The 24,201-nt window shown below is 45.3% G+C and overlaps 1 protein-coding gene across 1 annotated transcript in view; it reads right to left on the bottom strand.

Moving 5' to 3' along the window:
* CFAP65 (cilia and flagella associated protein 65) overlaps positions 1-24,201 on the bottom strand; it is a 173,670-nt gene that overhangs the window by 76,883 nt on the left and 72,586 nt on the right. Inside the window, exons 12-16 of the mRNA XM_088472350.1 lie at positions 21,213-21,350; positions 20,896-21,141; positions 13,566-13,790; positions 6,783-6,935; positions 2,654-2,819 (exon numbers count right to left, since the gene is read on the bottom strand). Of these exons, the coding sequence (XP_088328476.1) occupies positions 2,654-2,819; positions 6,783-6,935; positions 13,566-13,790; positions 20,896-21,141; positions 21,213-21,350 (928 nt within the window). The remainder of the gene's footprint in view (positions 1-2,653; positions 2,820-6,782; positions 6,936-13,565; positions 13,791-20,895; positions 21,142-21,212; positions 21,351-24,201) is intronic.

Below are 24,201 nucleotides of genomic sequence, written 5' to 3'. Positions count from 1 at the left end.
AATTCCTCCTCAGGATCCACCATAGTAGTTTCTCCATATGAAGTGTATGTAAGGAAAGATAAATGGGGTGTCACTGAAGGGTATTCTCAAGAGGAAAAAACAACCAGATGCTATTCCACACCCTAGAAAGTATTTGGTGCACTAAGGTAATGCATACCCGTCTCACATAGAGTATATATGAGAGCCTCCTAAAAGGTATCTTTAAATGGAGACATTCACACCGAAAGTGTGTTTAGTAGAGGGAAGAGATGTTGCATACAATTCACTCACATCAGAAAGGGTCTGAAAAATACACATAAAGGTTTTTTAAAATTGCCCAGAAACACTGCGTACCAAACTCACAATTCACATCAAGGTATCTTTTTTTTTCCCTTATTCTCAAAGAAAAATGGTCAACAGAAATCAATAATAATCCATAGGTCAAGATCCAAAAAAATGTATTCGTACAAATGTTCCAAAGTATATAAAAATATCGGTATTGCAATACATACAGTTTGCAAAACAATTCATGCAATAAAATTATTAAAAAACATGCAGCCAGAGGTAGTCAAAAAGTAGTAAATAACTGGAATAGATGGAAAATCCAGTAGTGAAAAAGATAATAAATGAATAAATAAATAAATAATAAACCTCTGGATTCTAGTAACAAAGTACAGTCTCCCATATCCAAATATTCCAAAATACGGAATATTCCGAAATATGGAATATTTTTAGCATGACTGAGATAGTGAAACCTTTGCTTTTTGATGGTTAAATGTACACAAACTTTGTTTAAGGCACAAAATTGTTAAAAATAAAGTATAAAATTACCTATAGGCTGTGTGTATAAGGTGTATATGAAACAAATATTAATTTCATGTACTTACACATACTTTGTTTGAGCCACAAACTTATTGAAAATACTGTATAAAATTACCTTCAAGCTGTGTGTATAAGGTGTATATAATACATAAATGCATTCTCTGTTTAGATTTGGGCCTATTCCTAAGACATGTCAATATGGTATGCAATTATTCCAAAATATGGAATATTCCGATATCCAAAATACCCCTGGTCCCAAGCATTTTGGATATGGGAGACTCAACCTGTAGTACACCTTCTCAAATGGTCAATGCGTTTCAGCTCTCCTTGGGAGCCTTTGTCAAGACATAGCTATGTCTTGACAAAGACTCCCAAGGAGAGCTGAAAGGCGTTGACCATTAGAGAAGGTGTACTACTTTGTTACTAGAATCCAGAGGTATGTCATTTATTATCTTTTTCACTACTGGATTTTCCATCTATTCCAGTTAGTTACTACTTTTTGACTACCTCTGGCTGCATGTTTTTAATAACTTTATTGCATGAATTTTTTTACAAACTATGGCCCTGATTCAGAGCAGGGCGCTCTGACAGAGCGCTCGCTCTGAATCAGGGCCTTCCCTCTGACTTTAAGAGCGGCTACCTGGCCGCTCGCATAGCTGTGGGTGACCACCCACAGCTATAGCGAGCGGCCAAAATTATGGGCTTGCGACGAGACCCTTGTGGTAGGGTCTCCTGGCCGCAAGCCCTGGAGTGCTTTTGGCTCTATCAGAGCCAAAAGCACTCCCACTGACATCACTAGTGATGTCAGTGGGGCCGGCCCCAGACGGTACGCGTTCCCATGGGAACGCCTCCGTCTGGGCAGCCATGCCCCCGGCACACCCACCAAAGGGGGCGAGCTGTCAATCACCATCGACAGCACGCCCCCTTTGGTGCAAGACCCATAGCGACGGCTTGGCCGTCGTTATTCGGGTCTCGCGCATGCGCACGACGGAGCCGGCTCAGTCGTGCGCATGCGCACTTGGCCAACATCGACCCGCTTGCGAGCGCTCAGCGCTCGCGATCGGGTCTGAATCAGGCCCTGTATGTATTGCAATACCAATATTTTTATATACTTTGGAACATTTGTACGAATACATTTTTTGTGATCTTGACATATGGATTATTATCGATTTCTGATGATCATTTTTCTTTGAGAATAAGGGGAAAAAAAAGATACCTTGATGTGCAGTTTCAACTCCATGTGAATTGTGAGTTTGGTACGCAGTGTTTCTGGGCAATTTTAAAGAAACCTTTATGTGTATTCTTCAGACCCTTTCTGATATGAGTGAATTGTACGCAACATCTCTTCCCTCTACTAAACACACTTTTGGCGTGAATGTCTCCATTTAAAGATACCTTTTTAGGAGGCACTCATATATACTCTATATGAGTCAGGTACGCATTACCTTAGTGCACTAAACACTTTCTAGGGTGTGGAATAGCATCTGGTTGTTTTTTCCTCTTGAGAATACCCTTCAGTGACACCCCATTTATCTTTCCTTGCATGCACATCATATGGAGAAACTACGGTGGTGAATCCTGAGGAGGAATTGTGCATAAAGAAGTGTATGAGGACAGAACTTCAATCATTAAAGGATTGTCTCAGTTCATCACACGCAATTTAAGTATATTTTTTAATTAGCGCCTGTTTGTATCCCCTGTGTTGCCTTTATTATTGTGTACGTATTTATGGATTTGGTGATTTCCATCTAGACCTGGGAGATTATTTAAGGCTGCTTTTGCGCATTCACATGTAACCCACCACATTTTTTATATATATATATTGTAAAAAACAAGTAACATAGCTACTGACCTATTGGGTCATTGATGACTTCATCTGGGTCACATGGGCCAGTGATCTCCTGTTTAGCACTCAGTGTATATTCCAGGGTGCAGTCACTTTCATTTAAAAGAAGCAGATCATGTGATTGAAAGCTGCCAACCAAAATGTTTCCCAAATCTACTAGCTCCTGGTGCGGCTGCAGAAAAAATAATGTAAAATATATTTCAGGAGTGGAGGGACAGATCAAAGATACTGTACATGTCTGTCATATACAGATCCCATATCCAAATATTCCGGAATAAGGAATATTCCGAAATAAGGAATTTTTTTGGAATGACTGAGATAATGAAATCTTTAATTTTTGATGGTTCAATGTACACAAACTTTGTCTAAGGCACAAATTATTAAAAAATATTGTATAAAATTACCTTCAGACTGTGGGCCTGATTCAGAGCTGACCGCTCTGACCAGAGCGCTCGCTCTGAATCAGAGCCCTCCTACCTTTTTTTGGAGCGGCCTCATAGACGCTCGTATAGCTGTGGGTTACCACCCACAGCTATAGCGAGCGTCCATGATGATGGTCGCGATGGTCTCGACCATCGCGACCATCGGGCTTGCGATGGAGACCCTGCGGTAGGGTCTCGCTGCCGCAAGCCCTGGAGTGATTTTGGCTCTATCAGAGCCAAAATCACTCCCACTGACATCACTAGTGATGTCAGTGGGGCCGGCTTGAGACGGTAGGCGTTCCCATGGGAACGCCTCCGTCTAGCAGGCACGCCCCCGGCACGCCCACCAAAGGGGGCGTGCTGTCAATCAACATCGACAGCACGCCCTCTTTGGTGCGAGACCCGGAGCGATGGTGAGCCTGTCGCTCGCCGGGTCTCGCGCATGCGCACGGTGGAGCTCCCTCCGTCGTGCGCATGCGCAGTGGGGAACATCGACCCGCTTGCGAGCGTCCTGCCGCTCACGAGCGTGTCTGAATGAGGTGTATATGAAACATAAATGAATTTCATTTCTGTACACAAACTTTGTTTGCCACAAAATTATTGAAAATATTGTATAAAATTACCTGGAGGCTGTGTGTATAAGGTGTATATAACACACAAATGCATTCTGTGTCTATATTTGGGTCCTATTCCCAAGATATTTCATTATGGTATGCAATTATTCCAAAATACGGAATATTCTGTTATCCAAAATACCCCTGGTCTCAAGCATTTTGAATATGGAAGACTCAACCTGTATAGGGAAACAGCCCTCAATATCACGTATATGCAAAAGTTTGGACATCCCTGATTAAGTTGCATGTATCACTGGATATCAAAGTGAAAATAAATTAACCCAACTATTGTATGTTAAAAACATAAAATAACATATTTTTGCACATTTTAATTCAACATTGAATGAGGCATTTGTGGATGTCTGAGCACCCTTCTAGATCATTACTTCTTATGGCCTCAAAATTCAAGTTGTTCAACCTTAAATAAAACCAGGTGATGCCAATTCCAGCACTGAATAAATGGTAGAGCTTATTTACCCTTCATTGTAAGGACCTGGAAGTGACGTGAGGTGAGGGCTGTAGTGCGATTTCTTGCCCATAAAGGCCACCAAACAAAGAAATTTGTCCTCTCACGGGCTTGCTTTGCTCGCCACAGGTTTATATTCTCCCTCTATGTCCACGTGGATAGTATGGAATGACGTTGAACAGTAACTGATAACGTCAGGGTACACTCCGTGAAGGGCATCTAGATACTACCCTGAATAAATACACTGACCCTTCTAACCTCTCAGGATTCCTCTAAGAAACTGACTGAAGAGTTGAACTAGAGACTATTGATGGGTATAAAACAGAGGAAGGCAAAAAAAAGATATATATACACCTCCCAACCTGGAATTCTCACTATCAGAAACATCATTAGGAAATGGATGTTAAGAGAAACAGTTGAAGTAATGACAAGATCTGGAAAAGCCAGAAATATCTTTAATAAAAGTGCTTGTAAACCAGTCAGCTATGCAGAACAGAACAAACATATCACTGCACAAGATCTACATAGAGATCTAGCTAACACTGAAGTAGAATTGGCCACAAGTCCTCAAATCAGCTCTGCTTACACAAATCGATCTACATGGAATAGTCTTACTGAGCCGGCCTTCCATGCCGCATCTTCCGTGGCTGAGCCATCGAGATCTTCTGGGCTTGGTCTGCTCTGTCTACCTGACCCTATTTAGAATTCCGCTGGGACTGGACACCGGGCGCTTACCCGGAGGCTGTTTATCCTTGCTGGGCGACCACTTTCTCTGTCACACGCATGTTTGGAGCTCTTCACCAGGGCTGTCCACAACTGCCACATCTTCTGGAGTCTTCTATTGGATTGCTGTTTGCTGCCTGCTCCTCGGGCAGATTGCCAGTTGGGACGGCTCTACAAGTTATACTTGACTACAGTCAGCGCTGAGAGTCTGCGAGCTGAGAGAGGCATCCTGTTTCAGACAGAGGGCCTGATTCAGCAAGGAACGGAGTTGCTTATACATGCGCAATCAGCCGATTATTGCATACTGCGCATGATAATGCATCGCAGTGCACGTGCGCGAGATAGCCACTGCTATCGGGAAAACGATTGCAGAAGATACGCAGACCCATGGCAGAGTGATTGACAGGAAGTGCCGTTTGTGGGTGGTGGCAGAGTGGGCAGGCAAAAGTAGGCGTGCCAGTGCATTTCAATGGCGTTGCAGGGGCGTGCATAAATTATCCACTGCAATACCAGATGCAGCCTGAGGCCTCATAGCGTGCACTGAAGTAAGCAATTCCTGAGTGAGGTCTGACCTGCCTTAACTGCGCGTATGGGTCCGATGTTACTTGATGTTACCAATTGTTTCGCTATGTTGGCCAAGTATACGTATGTGAGTAAGGGGAAGTGGGTGCCTTTATGTCAGGCGCTGTGATCTAAATGCGAATGCAAACATTTATATATCCCCGCTGATATTAGTAACTGTGTTGTGTGCATATAAGCAGAATAGCAATCCATACTGAATCAGGCCCAGAGTCTCTAGAGCAGCCTAGAGAAATATCCAGAGTCTGAGAGGGTCATTGAGAGACTACATGCCGCTGAGTGGGACATCCATAGACACCCTACATCTGAGAGACAGACACCCTAATACAGCCAGCACCTGAGAGGGGGACATATTCTGGGTGAGTGAGCCAGCATATGAGAAATAGACACAACAACTAGGAGAGACAGACAACATTTGAGACAGACAACCAGCATATGAGGGAAAGCATCTAGAGATAGTCAGCATCATACAGAGGCGCCCAACATCTCTCGAGCTTGGGTCTTCCCTGTGTCTTGGTCTGACTATTTAGCTGTTACTATATTGATCCCTGCCTCTGCTCCACTTCCTGCTCCCTACTGATCGAGGTTAAATACTTCTCTCCTTCTTAACAAGAAACATGTTTCTGCCATGGTAAAAGCTCTCAAGGAATTTTTCTTGCTCAAAAAGTCTGCAGAGATTGCCCCGGTTTTGGTGTGGGAGAGCCACTATTCGAGGTCACTTCATAACGTTGACTAAAGCTCAAAAAGCTTAAACGCTGTTGAGCTATTGCTGACTTAGAAACCCAAATTGGAGAGCTCACTCTTGAACATCAACGCCATCCCAATCAATGTATAGCAAGTTGCTTTCCCTGAAAGGTTAGCTTAATCAAATGTTATTTGCTAAAGCTGCCAAAACTCTACGTTGGTTACAGCATCAGTATTATAAGATAAGACGGACTTCCTCCTGGCTTCCAAATTATGCTGTCCCACATGCCCCCCTCCTTCTATTCTACTAAAACTTTTGAATAAAAAGACCATACTAAAAAAAAAAAAAAAAGAAGAAGAAACAGTCTATATTATCTCAAAAATATGCAAAGCAATGTTTAGATGAGCCAAAAACTTTGTGAATAAAAGTACTTTGGACTGATTAAGCAGATATTGAACTTTTGTTCACAAAAGATACGTTGGGAGAAATACAGGTGATGATCAGGGATTGTGTGGTAGCCAGTGTTTGTTTGTAGCTGGCAGACATTGTTTTAACTCCTTTTATGTAAATATGTAGTGAGATGCAATTTGAAAGGGTGCCAACATTTTTGTATATAACTGTACCCTTCTAGTTGTCTCAGACTTACAGACAAAGTTCCTTTGCATCCCTCGCCGTAACTACGTAGGGTGTAGCGGTTTCTTGGGGTGGGTTCAGAGCCTCCATCGGCACACCATGACAGTACAGCGGCTTTCATAGCGTAGGCTCTTTCTTCTTGTGGAACAAATGACCAAGTCTGTGCCTGCCAAAGATAAATTAAACCCTTGGTGACATCTCACTTTTACTGCCTGCAGCAAGATTACACATATTACAGCTTTATTTACTGTACTGTTTCTAGTTATCATTCCACTGCGGAATACTAAAGTGTTAGATAATTCTGTAAGAGCTAGGGAAGCATGTTTCTCAAATAAATATATGCAAGCATACCGATCAAGGAAGCACGTTAGTTGTACAATAACATACTTCAAAACAACAGTGGTCAATTCTGAAAGAGTGAGGGATAAACACTTTAAACAGCTTTTAAGTGGGAGAAATACATGGCCATACAATGATTATTTAATGAAACAAAGCATTTTTATCATTTTAATTGAGGTTGTATTAATCATATTGGCAAAGTGGGCACAAGCCTAGAGCAGCAGCTTGGTTTTCTATTTTTTGCTTTGGTTCTTCATCTTTACCAACCATTAAAATAAGGGGATTTGTGTGGTTACATGTTAATTCCTTTTCTTTGATTCCATAGGGGACACAGGCTCTACACTGGGTATAGGTTGGTGGAAAGGAGTCTGGCACCACACAGTTAACTTTGTCAGGCACCGCCCAGGCTCCCCTATCCCCCTATATCCTGCCCCCAGCCACAGGCCGCCTCAGTTAAGTTAACAAGCCTAAAGGCGCACATCCACTAGCAGATATAAATGAGCGATTGAATGATTACGACATCGTAATCGTTCAATCGCTCATTAATCGTGCACTATAATGTCGGAAACGACCAGCGATGCGCGCTCCCGCTGGTCATTTCCGACATCGGTCATCAGCTGAACATGACGGTCAATCTGCCTACGACAGATTGGCCATGTTCAGGGATGAGGGAGAGTGCCTACACTTAACGATCATATCACTCAGTGTAGGCACAGAGTGGATGAGGAACGACTGTACGATTACGATGTCGTAATTGTACTGCCGTTACCTCATCTTCTAGTGGATATGCACCTTAAGACAAGGAGCAAGAAGAAGAAGGATGACCGGCATGCACTCAGGTCCAAGTACACAAGGTATGTGACCAGGAGAACCGAAAACAGAGCAAGCTCCACAAGACAGGTGCGTCAGGGTGGGAGTCCTGTGTCCCCTATGGAATAGAAGAAAAGGATTTAACAAGTATGCACATAAATCTCCTTTTCTTCTTCCTCCATAGAGAACACAGGTTTTACGCTGGGATGTCTCAAAGCTAATCCCCTAAGGGAGGGGATGCTCCTAGGCTGCGCTGAGAACCCTTCGTCCAAAAGCCGCATTAGGTGTGACGAAGATATCAAAGAAATAGAACTACAGGAACGTATTGGTAGAAGACTATGTGGGCGCTCTACACAGCTGCTCTGCAGAAGCAGCACGTTGTACTGCCCATGAAGTTCCCACCGACCGGGTTGAATGAGCCCTCACCACAGATGGTGCAGGAAGATCCGCCACAGCACAAGCGTGGTGAATAGTCAAACGGATCCATCTGGACAGCGTCTGCTTAGTCGCTGGCCAGCTCCGTTTGCAAAAGTCATACAGGACAAAGAGAGCATCTGGCCTACGCGGTCCTTAGTCCTATCTACATTAATCCGGAGGGCCCGCATGACATCCAAAGAGGCCTCCCTCATAGAAGAATCCTGGAAAGAACCTCGTGAAACATTAGAAACGGAGAATGACAGGATAAAGTGCTCAAGTCCGACACCCGTCGGGCAGAAGCTATGGCCAGGAGGAAGACAGTCTTCCAGGTAAGCCAAGAAATGTTCACAGTATCCAAGGGCTCGAAAGGTGAAGCCTGCAGGGCGGTAAGAACCAGGGACAAGTTCCAAGGAGCCACAGGGGTTGTACATGGAGGACCACCTGCAGAAAAGTCAGAGCATCAGGCAACAGCGCAATCTGTCTCTGAAAGAGCTGAAACCTGCACTTTCAGTGAAGCAAGGCAAAAGCCCAAATCCAGCCCTGTCTACAAAACAGAAAGAATTTGAGAGAGTCAAAATGACCTGGGGTTAAGATTTCTAGTTGAACACCTGTCAAAGTAACCGAAGAGGGCTTACGGGCATTAAGCATAGTGTTAATGACTGACCTGGAGAAGCCTTCAGCTCTTAAGACCAATGTCTCAAGATCCACCCCGTCAAAGCGAGACGGGCCATATCCGGATGAAAGCACAGGCCCTGAGACAGAAGATTTGGCTGCAGTGGAAGACACAGAGGAGCATCAACAGATAGGCCTTGAAGGTCTGCATACCACACCCTTCGCGGCCAATTGGGAGCCACTAGAATCACCATGCCTCCCTCCAACTACAATTTGCGAAGAACCCGAGGAATCAAATAGATTGGAGGGAAGATGTACAGGAGCAGGAAGGTCCACTGGACGGCCAAAGCGTTCACCAGAAAGGCCTCCGGATCTCTGGTGCAAGAGCAGTACCTCGGAACTTGGTGATTGTGCCAGTACACCATCATGTCGATGTCCGGCAAACCCCAGCGAAGAACCAGGAGTTGAACGACATTCTGATGTAGGGCCCATTTGCCCGAATGAATGTCCTGACGGCTTAGGAAGTCCGCTACCCAGTTTTGCATTCCCGGGATGTAAACTGCCGACAGGGATGGAAGATGCCCCTACGCCCACCAGAGAATGCAAGTGACTTCCCTCATGGCGGCGCAACTGTGAGTGCCTCCCTGAAGATTTATGTAGACGACAGACGTCGCGTTGTCGGAATGTACCTGCACTGGGCGACCCTGTAGGAGCGGCAAGGCCTGACAAAGAGCTCTGTAAACAGCTCGGAGTTCCAGAACGTTGATCGGCAACCGACTCCTAATCTGATTACAGACCTTGAAAGGTCCGCTCACAGGAAACTGCCCCCCACTCCCGAAGACTGTTCTAACCTATGAAACGGTTAGTACAGCTTCCACAGTGAGGTGGTTTGTGGCTGGGGGCGGGATATACGGGCAAGGGAGAGCCTGGGCGGTGCCTGACAAAGTTAACTGTGTGGTGCCCAGACTTCTTTCCACCAACCTATACCTCAGCGTAAAGCCTGTGTCCCCTATGGGGGAAAAAAAAAATGGATTATTTATTTACTGACGTTTACTTATATAGTGTGAGCATATTCCCTTGCAATTTACAATTGGAATGGTGTGTAGTGTTCACTCTAGGTGTAGGGTGCTGATCAGTAAGGAGGGTATATTTTAATTTTGAAGGGCAACATTTTAGATGTGATGTATCGCTACAGCTATTGTAGTGATACATCACGTCTAAAAATATACCATTCAAAATTAAAATATACCCTCCACACTGATCAGCATCCTGCACCTAGAGTGAACACTAGTGTGTTGGATAGAGCTGCATGCACGATGCGTAATTACCCATTCACATTGTTAATCTAATAGAAAACACAATTCTCTTATTTGTTAAACTTATTACAAGTTCGGAATTCAGTTCATTTGACCAATAAATCAACCAATTTTTCTTATTTCATGGCCAATGAGAGAGTAGGGGTCACATACGTTACTGATCTCCTGATGTGCTCTTGTGCTTGGCCTGCATACTTTGACCTGAAATATACTGCCTCTTGACATGGGATTGTGATCCCTTCACATGTATACTATGGCCTGTATTCAATTAGTTTCGCACCCGCTTGCCGGACTTTTCGCCCACATCGCGTATTTTAGCTTCGGAAACTGATCGCGCGTGTACCCATGATTCGCTGTATTTAATTCCAAAAGACACGAAAACGCAACCCGGCGAATGCAAAACAGGCAAAAAGTGCTGTCAGAATTGGGGGAATCCGCCTGATACCCCCTAAAAGATGCACTAACATTGGGGATCAATGAACATGCCCCTGAATAGCCCTAATAAAGCTATTTTGGGTACTTAAGGTGTGTCAATTTCTTTTAATTAGCGTCTTTGCACAAGTGGTGAAGAATGGCATTAAGCAGTTTTTTTTATGGTAAATATTAGTAGGCCTGTCAAATTTGGGGTACTTGAAAATGGGTGCAAGCATGGTTTAAAGTTGCTAAAGTAAAGTTTAAAAAAACGTAAAAAACGCACCTGAAATCCAAAAAACACCTCCCCCATGCTTGTAGACTCCCCAAAAGTCTATTTCGCTACTTTTTAAGTTTGTACCCCCACTTTGCACTTTTTCACCCCCATTTTCAAAGTGATTTTTTTGGGGTGTTCCTCACTTTTTTTAAGGTTTTTTTGATGCAGTAATCCTTTGGGGGGCTGTCCCAAGGGCGCAGAGTGGTTTCCCCACCTTTGCACCCCAAATTAGTGATTTTGCACTTTTTTTTCTCCACCTATTGCGTATGCGAAAAGTGTTTGCAATTGAATACGGAGATAAGTTTCCGCCTGGCGAAAAGTCGCAATCGGTGATACTTTTTCGTGGATTCCTACTTTTTGTGGCTACTTGAATACGGGCCTATATTGCTATGTAATCACACATACAAGGTGATCTGTAACTACCATATAACAGTGCAGCGCTGAAGCTCTGTGATGCTCTGTGCCACCCCTAACCCACAAACACGTAACATCACGCCAAGTGGACGGACTGCTGGCAGCAGAAAGTAGTACACTGTCCAGAGCATCCTTAGGCTGCAGGGTGTGTGTTTGCAGCTCTATAGCAGCCTTATTGGCTGTAGAGTGCCATTCACCCTGCAAGTCAAATGCAGGTGTTGTGGGGCAGCGACAGTGCTGTCCCCATGTCACTGCTCAAAGCACCGCTCGCACTCCCCTAGTTACGACCCTGTACCTATGTGTAATGACCACTCCTTGTGATCCATGGAACATCACCTAATTGAACCATTGTTTCCAAATTACTATTCAGTTGTTTCTTTGACCCTCATACTGGGATTCAGTGGAATTTATGAACAAAGGGACTTTGGGCCCAATTCAGAGCCGCTCGCAAGCGGCTCGATGTTCTAGCCCTGTGCATGCGCCGCGTCCGCATGTGTGAGCCCCGCAAAGTGACTGAAGTTCAGTTGCTCCGGGGCTCGTAACAAGACGGGGCAGCTGTCGATGGTGATTGACAGCTCGCCCCGTTTTGTGGGCGGATAGGGGGGGTGGCTGTACAAACGCAGGCGTTCCCTTAGGAACGCCTGGCGTTTGTAGGAGGGCTTACTGCCATCACTAGTGATGTCAGTAGTGGACTTCCTGCTCTATTAGATAATCGCGACAGTCTCCAGCCTGGTCACCCACAGCTTTGCGAGTGGCCTGGAGACAATAAGAAAAAATGCCCACAGACCCAGCAAGCGGCCAGCAGCTGCGAACGGGTCTGAATCAGGGTCTGTGTGCAATCTATGTATCTGATTTTTCAGCTTCAATTTCATTGCATTTCCATATTAGCTACTTTCGTGGATCTTGAGTCGCACACGGACCTACACTGGAAAACGGAAAAATCAAAACTATTTTGCCTGTTTGTATTTTCAATAAAATCTACAGCCCAATCTTACATCTAAACCCTAAATGAAATGCATATTACTATTTTGTATTGCACACCGTTTTCTGTAGCCTATTATTATTATTATTATTATTTATGCTCTAGTTATATGGCACCACAAAAGGACCACAGTGCATTACATATTACATAAAAAGAAGCAGTGCAAACAAAACAAAAACTGCAAGAATCTTATGCTGCTCACACACATAGCGATATTTTACCCGATCTGGCCGATTCCGACACATTGGAACGACAGAGCGTGTAAAATATGGCCAAATCCTGAGTAAATCGTGAGTCTCCACTCACGATCACGATGCGATGCGCATCCCCGCTGGTCGCACATCGCATCTTCAGATCTGCCGTGCAGTAGGGCAGACCTGACAATCTAGGACGCGATGCACTGTGAAAGTCTGGATGCAGGAGAGATCGTTTGTAGAGTGGACACCAAATTGTGTGCAGAGCTGCCGGGGAGAGTTTCAAGGGAAATCGTACACATTGGCTGATCGTGTGCAGATCGCCATGTGTGTAGCCACCTTTACAGTATTACACATTGTATAACATAGAATACAAGCTATATAACCATCGCTGCACAGACAGTCAAAATACCTACAAAAGCAGTGATGGCTCAACCTAAAGGGTTAGTTTTTAACATTGATTTTATTTATTTTTTTATCAGACATCCAGCTTGGTACACATCTGTACCAAGCTGAAGTGTAGCCAATATAGTAGGATAACTGAGATACTGTACACTTACAATTCACTGTAAATATGTAATGCGAAGTATTTGTGAAACACATTTTAAATGTAAATAAAACTAAATTGAATCGCAAAAGATTTGACCCAAAGTTAATTAAAATCTCTTTTTATTTACTATGATATCTTAGTTCTTTTGTTACAAAACAGTGTGTGTCACCCAAGAGTTGGTAACCACTATCTCACAATGTGCTTAGACAAATCCCCTTTTGCTCATATTGCATTTATGTGTTTGTACAGCACCAGGAGAATACAGCATGTATGATCCTTATATTATCATACCAAATTCAGTATGTATCTGCAGAGTGACATGTTTTAAAGCAGATAGTGCAAATGTGTAGCCAGCATCATACTTGTCACTAAGCTTTAAGTCAACTTACTCTCTATAAATTGAATAAATTTGGAAAGCAGCACAGTGTTTGTCCTGTAAAATCCAGTTTATATCTATTTTATATGGCGTCTTACCAAGGCTTCATTCGGTTTGATAATTCCAAAGCTGGGATTGACTGAAATACAGGGCAAGTCTGCCGGCTGGATCTGCCATTTGAAGTGCACAGGGACTCTGGAGCAATTTCTCAGAGAATAGCCGCACTCTGACTGGGTCCCCACACATGTTGGTTTGAAGTACAGTTTTCCTTCCCCCTCTAGATGAAGTTGGGGGGTCTCAGTCCGGCAGAAGAGAACAATCTCCTGCCAAAATAATTAACTCATCAATTCAAATGAGGAAAGACTAATAATTATCAATATTGAAAGGACCCTACCCATTAAACATTTTTTATATTTATGCACATGACATTATTTATATTGAAAAGCAAACACCAAACAAACTTCAAGTTACATCATTCCTCTAACGAAACCGGATTTTCAGCTGGAGAAACGCATCAGTGTCACTAGGGTTGCTCATTATTATTCTCTTGTGGAACTCAGGAGCTCATTCAGACCCACTCGCAAGATGCGGCCGCTCGCTCCCAGCATATGGAAATTCAGCTAAGTGACGTCAAGGCAGCCGCTCGCACGGCAAGGCATAAGCACGTCTACTATGTGTTGGCGAGCAATCTCTTTGTGATTTTAGACGCCCACCAGCCTGTCTTTAGCCGCCCACTAGTGTACGTCATCTCCAGGAAGTACATACAACCATCGGTACATCGGGTTCCATCGGATCTACCCGAAGCGCTTGTGGTTGACCGTATCCTACCGCAAGCACTGCGAGCACTTAAGTGTATTATTCAACCATGTGATGTGTGCTATGACACTGCCTGTTAATTATGCACACCCTAGAAACGGCGTGGAAACACTCTGGCACGCCTGCGTCTGCAACTTCACTCCCCCGTTACTACTGCCCTGCCCTTGTTACCACCCGCAAACGGCCTCTCCTGTCGCTGATTCCACTAGGCTGTCTTTGCAGGGCGAGCGAGCAAAATCCGATCGCTCGTACTAGTTTACACACGCACACTATGAACTACACGCATGCGCACATTAGTGAACATCATCTGCAACGAGCGACCGCTTGCTAGCGAACGGGTCTGAATCAGGTCCTCATTCTTAAAAATCTTTGAATGGCATTGGATACCGGACAAATGGAATTTTGATATAAAAGTCAGGACAATGGGCCTGATTCAGATCCACTCGCGAGCGGCTGTCCGCTCGCAAGTGGGTCGATGGTCTGCACTGCGCATGCGCACGACGGAGGACGCTCCATATTTATGGAGGTGGGCCCTGATTCAGAGCGTCCGGCTCTGAATCAGGGCCAATGTGCTGACTTCTGCTAACTGCATTTCTGAGCTACAGATGGTAACTATTATATTTACACTGATGAATAACTATCACAATTTAGACAATTTATAAACTGTATAACATCTTGTTATGGCTTTGTTTTTCCATGTGTGCTAACCTGCTGTGGCAGAAAATTATTTTACACAAGAGACCCAAAATTGATTTATAGTAATGATCCTGTGTTATGATCCACGGCAGCAGATCATCTTGGTGGCAGGTCCCGGCTGTAAACATGACTGGGACGCTGCATTATGCCTTGATTCCAGTTCCATCTGTTGCAGGCAGCTGGAACTCTGGCCCTGATTCAGAGCCGGACGCTCTGACAGAGTGCTCGCTCTGAATCAGGTCGTCTTTTTTTTTTGTTTATGGAGCGACAGCTAATGCGAGCGGCCAGGATGATGGTCGCGATGGTCAAGACCATCTCGACCATCGGGCTTGCGACGAGACCCTTGTGGTAGGGTCTCATGGCCGCAAGCCCCAGAGAGCTTTCGGCTCAAACAGAGCCGAAAGCTCTCCCACTGACATCACTTGTGATGTCAATGGGGCCGCCCCCAGACGGTAGGCGTTCTCATGGGAACGCCTCCGTCTGGGCAGCCACCCCCCTGGCCCGCCCACCAAAGGGGGCGTGCTCGCACTCAACAGCACGCCCCCTTTGATGCGAGACCCGGAGCGACGGATTGCCCGTCGCTATCCAGGTCTCGCGCATGTGCACGACGGAGCCGGCTCCGTCGTGCGCATGCGCTCTGGGCCACCATCGACCCGGTTGCGAGCGCCCAGCGCTTGCGACCGGGTCTGAATCAGGCCCTCTGTCTGTGTCTGTGCACCTCATAACTGCATATCTTTCTGTCAGTTTGTATGCAAACCATTCAGTTGTTAAGGAGGCTCTCTGCAGGGATTGGTCTCATTTTTCCTTGCTTGTTAAGTTACAGCCAGCCCTACACTTCCTGCCGGTGATATTGCCTGACTTCCGGAGCACGTGTGTGCCTAGTGCTCAGAAGCCTGTGGCCCTGATTCAGACCCGGTCGCTCTGACAGAGCGCTCGCTCTGAATCAGGGCCGGGTTGTTTTTTTTTTAGAACGGTCACCCACAGCTACAGCGAGCGGCCATGATGATGGTCACGATGGTCAAGACCATCGCGACCATCGGGTTTGTGACAAGACCCTTGTGGTAGGGTCTCGTGGCCGCAAGCCCCAGAAAGCTTTCAGCTCTAACAGAGCCGGAAGCTCTCCACTCTCAGAAGCTCTCAGTGGGGCCGCCCCCAAACGACAGGCGTTCTCATGGGAACGCCTCCATTTGGGCAGCCATCCCCCCGGCCCGCCAACCAAAGGGGGCGAGCTGTCACTCAACATCGACAGCTCGCCCCCTTTGTTGCGAGACCTGGAGCGACGGAGTGCCCGTTGCTATCCGGGTCTCACGCATGCGCACGACGTCGTGTGCATGCGCTCTTGGCCACCATCGACCCGGTTGCAAGCGCTCAGCACTTGCGACCGGTCTGAATCAGGCCCTGTGTTTTAGCCAGTCCTTACCTTGTTCTGCAGTTCCTGCGATCTAGCTCATTGTTACCTGTTTCCTAAACCAGCTTTCCTAGCCTGAAGTTGCCCTGGTGATCTGCTGTGATTCCACCTACCAGTCCTCAGCCTGCGGCATTATCGCACCTAAGCCTTTGCTTCTGCCGTATCAGCCCATGGCCCAGCTACAATATAGTGCCTTATGCTGTTGTAACACAGTGCGCATCACCGTCTGCATCACCTGCGGTAAAAGCCGCATCAGCGTCCGTCTGCCTATCAAACTTCAGCAGGTGGAATAGCTGCACTTCAGACCCTAGTCTGCTACGTCAGCCAGTGGCTCAGCCACACTATTGTGCCTTGTTCTGTTGTTCCACAGTCCGCGGCATAGGCCACATCACCGTCCACAGACCAGTTGCTCCAACCTGCGGTCTAAGCTGCATCAGCAACCACCTACCTGTCATACCTCAGCCGTGGCATAGCTGCAACTAGCAGCCTGGTCACTTCAGACCACGATCCAGCCATTCCACAGCCCACGGTTCAGCCGCACCGGAAATCATTGTTAGTTGTGCCATAGCCTGAAATCCTGCAGTACCACAGTCCCAGTTGCTGCTACTCCGTCGATAGCGACTATTCACCCTGAGTTTAGCCGTTTCTATCTTTCCTGTGCAAGTTACATTCTGTCTGCAGCTTCACTTTAGTTAGTTCCTGCAGTGGTTGGACTGCCAGTTCTCAGCCTTACCGTGTCTCCAGCCAGCAGTCCTACGGTCTATCATCAATTGTGTAAGCCTCTACTGCTGGAGGCTTAATCCAGATGGCCACCTAAGTACCGGTGTGATCATCTATCACTAAGGGAAAAGCGGGTGGCTGTTACTGGTGGAAGATCCTCTCCTTGGCTCTAGAGGTTGTACAACTGTGTGGGATTCCGTAACAAACTATTTACGGACAACTATATTTTCAAATTAAACATTTCTATACGATTCTTTGTAGAAGGTTGCCATAGCAATAATTTGGAGTGGTACTGTGTTAGGTTCCTTATTTCTCATAGAAGAAACTGCTTTTTTAATAATTTATTTAGCTTATATTATTGATGAGGTTTGATCCTGTATTCATCATATAAACAATCCTTTAATAAATATTTTGCTTATATTTTCAGTAAGAAATAAACTAGTATAATCTGTTTACACAAAATTCTTTGGTAACAGTGTATATCATTTTTTAAAGGTAGTACATATATACAGTTCTTGCTTATTTATTTCTTTTTGTTTTACAAATATGAGACAATTTTCTTAAAAGGAGAAATATCAGTAGTAAGTAACCCGTGGCTCTCCTGCCGCTATAGAACTGAAGCGCTGTCTAGCCAGCGCTTATTGGTTGTGTCTGCACATCCCACCATGTCTAGCCAGCACTTATTGGTTGTGTCTGCACATCCCACCATGTCTAGCCAGCACTTATTGTTTGTGTCTGAACGTCCCACCATGTCTAGCCAGCGCTTATTGGTTGTGTCTGCATGTCCCCCCATGTCTAGCCAGTGCTTATTGTTTGTGTCTGCACGTCCCACCATATCTAGCCAGCGCTTATTGGTTGTGTCTGCATGTCCCACCATATCTAGCCAGCACTTATTGGTTGTGTCTGCATGTCCCACCATGTCTAGCCAGCGCTTATTGGTTGTGTCTGCATGTCCCACCATGTCTAGCCAGTGCTTATTGTTTGTGTCTGCACGTCCCACCATATCTAGCCAGTGCTTATTGTTTGTGTCTGCACGTCCCACCATATCTAGCCAGCGCTTATTGGTTGTGTCTGCATGTCCCACCATATCTAGCCAGCACTTATTGTTTGTGTCTGAACGTCCCACCATGTCTAGCCAGTGCTTATTGGTTGTGTCTGCACGTCCCACCATGTCTAGCCAGTGCTTATTGTTTGTGTCTGCACGTCCCACCATATCTAGCCAGCACTTATTGGTTGTGTCTGCACATCCCACCATGTCTAGCCAGCACTTATTGTTTGTGTCTGAACGTCCCACCATGTCTAGCCAGCGCTTATTGGTTGTGTCTGCATGTCCCCCCATGTCTAGCCAGTGCTTATTGTTTGTGTCTGCACGTCCCACCATATCTAGCCAGCACTTATTGGTTGTGTCTGCACGTCCCACCATATCTAGCCAGCACTTATTGGTTGTGTCTGCACATCCCACCATGTCTAGCCAGCACTTATTGGTTGTGTCTGCACATCCCACCATGTCTAGCCAGCGCTTATTGGTTGTGTCTGCACGTCCCACCATATCTAGCCAGCGCTTATTGGTTGTGTCTGCACATCCCACCAGGTCTAGCCAGCGCTTATTGGTTGTGTCTGCACGTCCCACCATATCTAGCCAGCACTTATTGGTTGTGTCTGCACGTCCCACCATATCTAGCCAGCGCTTATTGGTTGTGTCTGCACATCCCACCATGTCTAGCCAGTGCTTATTGGTTGTGTCTGCACGTCTCACCATGTCTAGCCAGCGTTGGTTGTGTCTGCACATCCCACCATGTCTAGCCAGCGCTTATTGTTTGTGTCTGAACGTCCCACCATGTCTAGCCAGCGCTTATTGGTTGTGTCTGCACGTCCCACCATGTCTAGCCAGCGCTTATTGGTTGTGTCTGCACGTCCCACCATGTCTAGCCAGCGCTTATTGTTTGTGTCTGAACGTCCCACCATATCTAGCCAGCGCTTATTGGTTGTGTCTGCACATCCCACCATGTCTAGCCAGCGCTTATTGGTTGTGTCTGCACGTCCCACCATGTCTAGCCAGCGCTTATTGGTTGTGTCTGCACGTCCCACCATGTCTAGCCAGCGCTTATTGGTTGTGTCGGCACGTCCCACCATGTCTAGCCAGCACTTATTGTTTGTGTCTGAACGTCCCACCATGTCTAGCCATTGCTTATTGGTTGTGTCTGCACGTCCCACCATGTCTAGCCAGCGCTTATTGTTTGTGTCTGAGCGTCCCACCATGTCTAGCCAGCGCTTATTGGTTGTGTCTGCACGTCCCACCATGTCTAGCCAGCGCTTATTGGTTGTGTCTGCACGTCCCACCATGACTAGCCAGCGCTTATTGTTTGTGTCTGAACGTCCCACCATATCTAGCCAGCGCTTATTGGTTGTGTCTGCACATCCCACCATGTCTAGCCAGCGCTTATTGGTTGTGTCTGCACATCCCACCATGTCTAGCCAGCGCTTATTGGTTGTGTCTGCACATCCCACCATGTCTAGCCAGCGCTTACTTTTTGTGTCTGCACGTCCCACCATATCTAGCCAGCACTTATTGGTTGTGTCTGCACATCCCACCATGTCTAGCCAGCGCTTATTTTTTGTGTCTGCACGTCCCACCATATCTAGCCAGCGCTTATTGGTTGTGTCTGCACATCCCACCATGTCTAGCCAGCGCTTATTGGTTGTGTCTGCACGTCCCACCATATCTAGCCAGCGCTTATTGGTTGTGTCTGCACGTCCCACCATATCTAGCCAGCACTTATTGGTTGTGTCTGCACATCCCACCATGTCTAGCCAGCGCTTATTTTTTGTGTCTGCACGTCCCACCATATCTAGCCAGCGCTTATTGGTTGTGTCTGCACATCCCACCATGTCTAGCCAGCGCTTATTGTTTGTGTCTGAACGTCCCACCATGTCTAGCCAGCGCTTATTGGTTGTGTCTGCACGTCCCACCATGTCTAGCCAGCGCTTATTGGTTGTGTCTGCACGTCCCACCATGTCTAGCCAGCGCTTATTGGTTGTGTCTGCACGTCCCACCATGTCTAGCCAGCGCTTATTGTTTGTGTCTGAACGTCCCACCATATCTAGCCAGCGCTTATTGGTTGTGTCTGCACATCCCACCATATCTAGCCAGCGCTTATTGGTTGTGTCTGCACATCCCACCATGTCTAGCCAGCGCTTATTGGTTGTGTCGGCACGTCCCACCATGTCTAGCCAGCGCTTATTGTTTGTGTCTGAACGTCCCACCATGTCTAGCCAGCGTTTATTGGTTGTGTCTGCACATCCCACCATGTCTAGCCAGCGCTTATTGGTTGTGTCTGCACATCCCACCATGTCTAGCCAGCGCTTATTTTTTGTGTCTGCACGTCCCACCATATCTAGCCAGCACTTATTGGTTGTGTTTGCAGGTCCCACCATGTCTAGACAGCGCTTATTGGTTGTGTCTGCACATCCCACCATGTCTAGCCAGCGCTTATTGGTTGTGTCTGCACATCCCACAATGTCTAGCCAGCGCTTATTTTTGTGTCTGCACATCCCACCATATCTAGCCAGCACTTATTGGTTGTGTTTGCACGTCCCACCATGTCTAGCCAGCGCTTATTGGTTGTGTTTGCAGGTCCCACCATGTCTAGCCAGCGCTTATTGTTTGTGTCTGCACGTCCCACCATGTCTAGTCAGTGTTTACTTGTTGTGTCTGAACTGCAAATTTGACTATCACCTTCTTGTTTGTGTATTGAGAGCCTCTATCTATCAATGGAAGGAAAACTCACCTGAGCGAAGTCAGGACTGCAATTTAGCTGCAATGACAAAGTATTCCTAATCAGTCCAGTTTCACTAGGGTGGGTCCTCACAAGTAACACCTGATGGGATCCAGGTGCCAGGTAACCAGAGGGTGGTATTACTTGGACTTTAGGACAGCTCTTCTGATCTATTACGTAGGACATTATTGTAGGCCCCGTGTTCTGCAGGAGTAAGCTGCGATGAGTGCGACCATCATGTTTTACTGGTGGAAAAACCTACAAGAGATGGTGCAATGTTATTCAAGTGTTTAATAGAAGTGGACACTCATGCTACCAACAGGCCTTACCATCCGTGGGGAATCTAGAACACAGCTTGGTACGAAGTGTTGCTGTCCTAACTCAAATGTGTGTCCCATTGCTCTTAGTGTAATACACCATGGGGGACAAACAGTGGTGTCCTCGACATTACGATAATCCCGCAAAACCTATGAATAAAAGACTCATTTTTAAGGTACAGATGAAGAATGAAGATGCACAATCAGTTTCTGATTCTAGTCTCTAATTGTAGATTGTTCAACTCAAGCACAAACCAAATGCAGATATGTTTTTCTATCAGTCTGGTAAATATGTGTCTCTGCAAACTGGATATTACCCATAGGATATCGCCTAATGCTTCAAAATAAAAAAACAGAAAAAAAGGCCATACTTATGATTGTGGGTTGTTATGCCGGAATGCAGTCACTATGTTGACATTCAGAATATCGACACCATAATATCAACATGGTCTAAATGTCGACATATGATTTTAGGTTTAGGACTAGGCTGCAAATAGGGTTAGAGTGACATTTACTGCAAAATACCATTATCGACATGCTGACTGTCATTCTTCCAATGTCGACATGTCAAATTTAGACATAGAGGGGTATTCAATATGAAACGTTAACTTCACTGTCGAAGTTAACGTTTCATATTGGAGTTTTTACCTGCGTTAAAGTATCGGGCGCGCTCCCGCTTATCCCCGTATTCAATATAAAATTAACGAAAACGGGAAACTCAGAAGTTGGATTTGCGTAAAGTTACGAATTTTTCCTTTAAAAAATTGTAAGACCCCCCTAAAGTTGTAAAAACATAGGGGATCACTATGGGTACCCCCGTTTTAGCCTTTAAATGAAAGTCTGGGATTTAAATAGCCGCAGCAGGTGTTTTTTTCCCGACATTGAAGAAGTGTTGCAGAAGAGCACTTAGGTTATTTTTTTCATTTTTTTAAGTGGTCCCATCAAATTTGGGGTACATAAAAATGGGTACTAGCATATCTTTAAGTCCCTAAAGTCAATTTTTAAAAATTCTGCATTTGTGCACCTGCCGCTATAATTCTATTCTAGAATACACCTGCCGCATACTTGCAGAATAGCCCTGATCCTATTTCCCTGTTGTTATACAATTTTTTTCCAGTTTTTTTTCACCCCAATTTTTAAATTAATTTTTTGGGGTTTCCCTATTTTTTTTTTTTTACTTTTTTTGACACAGTTCTTTTTTAAATGTCATTCCCAGGGGTGCAGGCTGTTTTTTTTAAGCCTACACCCCTAAACCCCAATTCTGCGCTTTTTTTCGACACCTATTCAATGGTGAAAACTTATCCCCGTTTTTTATCAAAGACTTTTCAAAACTGCGATAAGTCTTTGAAATTGAATAAGGTGTAAAAGTAAAACCTGCGATAATGACGTCATACCTCCGATATTAATGCAAAAACGATGTTATCGCACCCATATTGAATACCCCTAATAGTGTACTACATCCTTTATGCACCCAATTATGGAGGCCATGTCCTTTATGCAGTGCCAGATTAAGGTCCACATGGAACAAAAGGGAGCGCAATAGGATTCAAAAGCCGTTTAATATATACTGTAAAGTTAATTAGTTCTAATTAAAATATAAGTATTTTCAGATTAAATCACATTAAAAATGTTTCACAATAAATCAAAAGAAATCACATCAATAATAATATACTATAGGATATCTGAAAGCAACACAGCAGTCGCAGCACAGAGAAGAGAGCGCAGAATGAGGGTCGGGGGTGCTGTTACGTATTTATGAGAGATTTACCTGCACTCACATAACTAATGAGAGAAGGTATATCACGGCTCTCTGAGAAATAAGGCTCATTGCCTCTGAGGAAACGGCCAGACAGACAAAGGCCGAGATACGCGTTAGAACACCTTATTTCTCATCATTTTATGAAGATCTAGGGGTAAATTTACTATTGGTCGATTTAAGGAGTGATTTAGCACTTCTCAAATCGATTCAAATCGAATTTTTGAAAATCAGTGGTTTTGCCAAATTTACTAACATTCGATTTGAAGGTCAATTTGGCTCAAAAATTCAATTTGAGTCGGTTTTGAAGAGTGATTTGCAGTTCGATTTGACAGGTTCATGTCCAAATCGAACGGCAATTCACCCTTCAAAACGACATGCATATCCCTGACACACGAACTGCTTCATGCTTTCACTTTCAGCATGAGCAGTTCGTTGTCACACAGATACATGCAGACATCAGTGAGATGCCTGCATGTATCTCACTGTAAATAGTAATTAAAGTGTTAAACTTAGAAAAAAAAATCAACGTGAGGTCCCCCCCTTAATCAGAGCCAGCCCCGGACTTTGCCAACCCAGTTCTTGTTGACTAAGTACAGTGAAAAAATTACATAGGGTCTCCCCGTACTTAGGGCCAGATTCAGAGCCGCTCGTAAGCGGCCGCTCGTTCACTCCGAGCGATGTTCGCACAACTGCGCATGCGTATGGGTTGTAATACGCATGCGCGAACCAGTCATTGCGGTCGGAAATTGTGTGCTCGCAAAATAGCGAATGCCTGCTAATTTGAGTGACAGAATGAGGCGTTTGTGGGTGGTAACAGGGGAAGGTGCTTGAAAACGGGGAGTGGAGATCCGAACGCAGGCGTGCCAAATGGTGAAAACGGGCGTTTTAAGGGTGTGCATAATTAACAAAGCAGCGTCATCGACCACGTCACTTGGTTGTCTTTTAGCCTGAACTGCTCGCATGATTGCGGTAGGAAAATGCTACAACAAGCACTGCGAGCAGTTCATACGCCTTTCGATGTACTCGATTAATCTAATAAATAGCGGAGATGACGTAGGATGCGAGCGGCCAGGGGGCGTTTTTAAAAAAAAAGCGAGCACATGTTTCGTTCGCTCGTTCAGACATAGAGGCGTCAACAGACCGCAAAGAGCGAGCGCTCTATTTAAATATCCGGCCCCTTTTTCTGAATGAGCGAGTGCAAATAGCGTCCGGCTCTGAATCAGGCCCAAAGTGCGCATCACT

Source organism: Taudactylus pleione, unplaced genomic scaffold (genome assembly GCF_031769625.1).
Source record: "Taudactylus pleione unplaced genomic scaffold, aTauple2 ptg000122l, whole genome shotgun sequence".
Taxonomy (NCBI): domain Eukaryota; kingdom Metazoa; phylum Chordata; class Amphibia; order Anura; family Myobatrachidae; genus Taudactylus; species Taudactylus pleione.
This window is presented reverse-complemented; position numbering and strand designations above follow the sequence as displayed.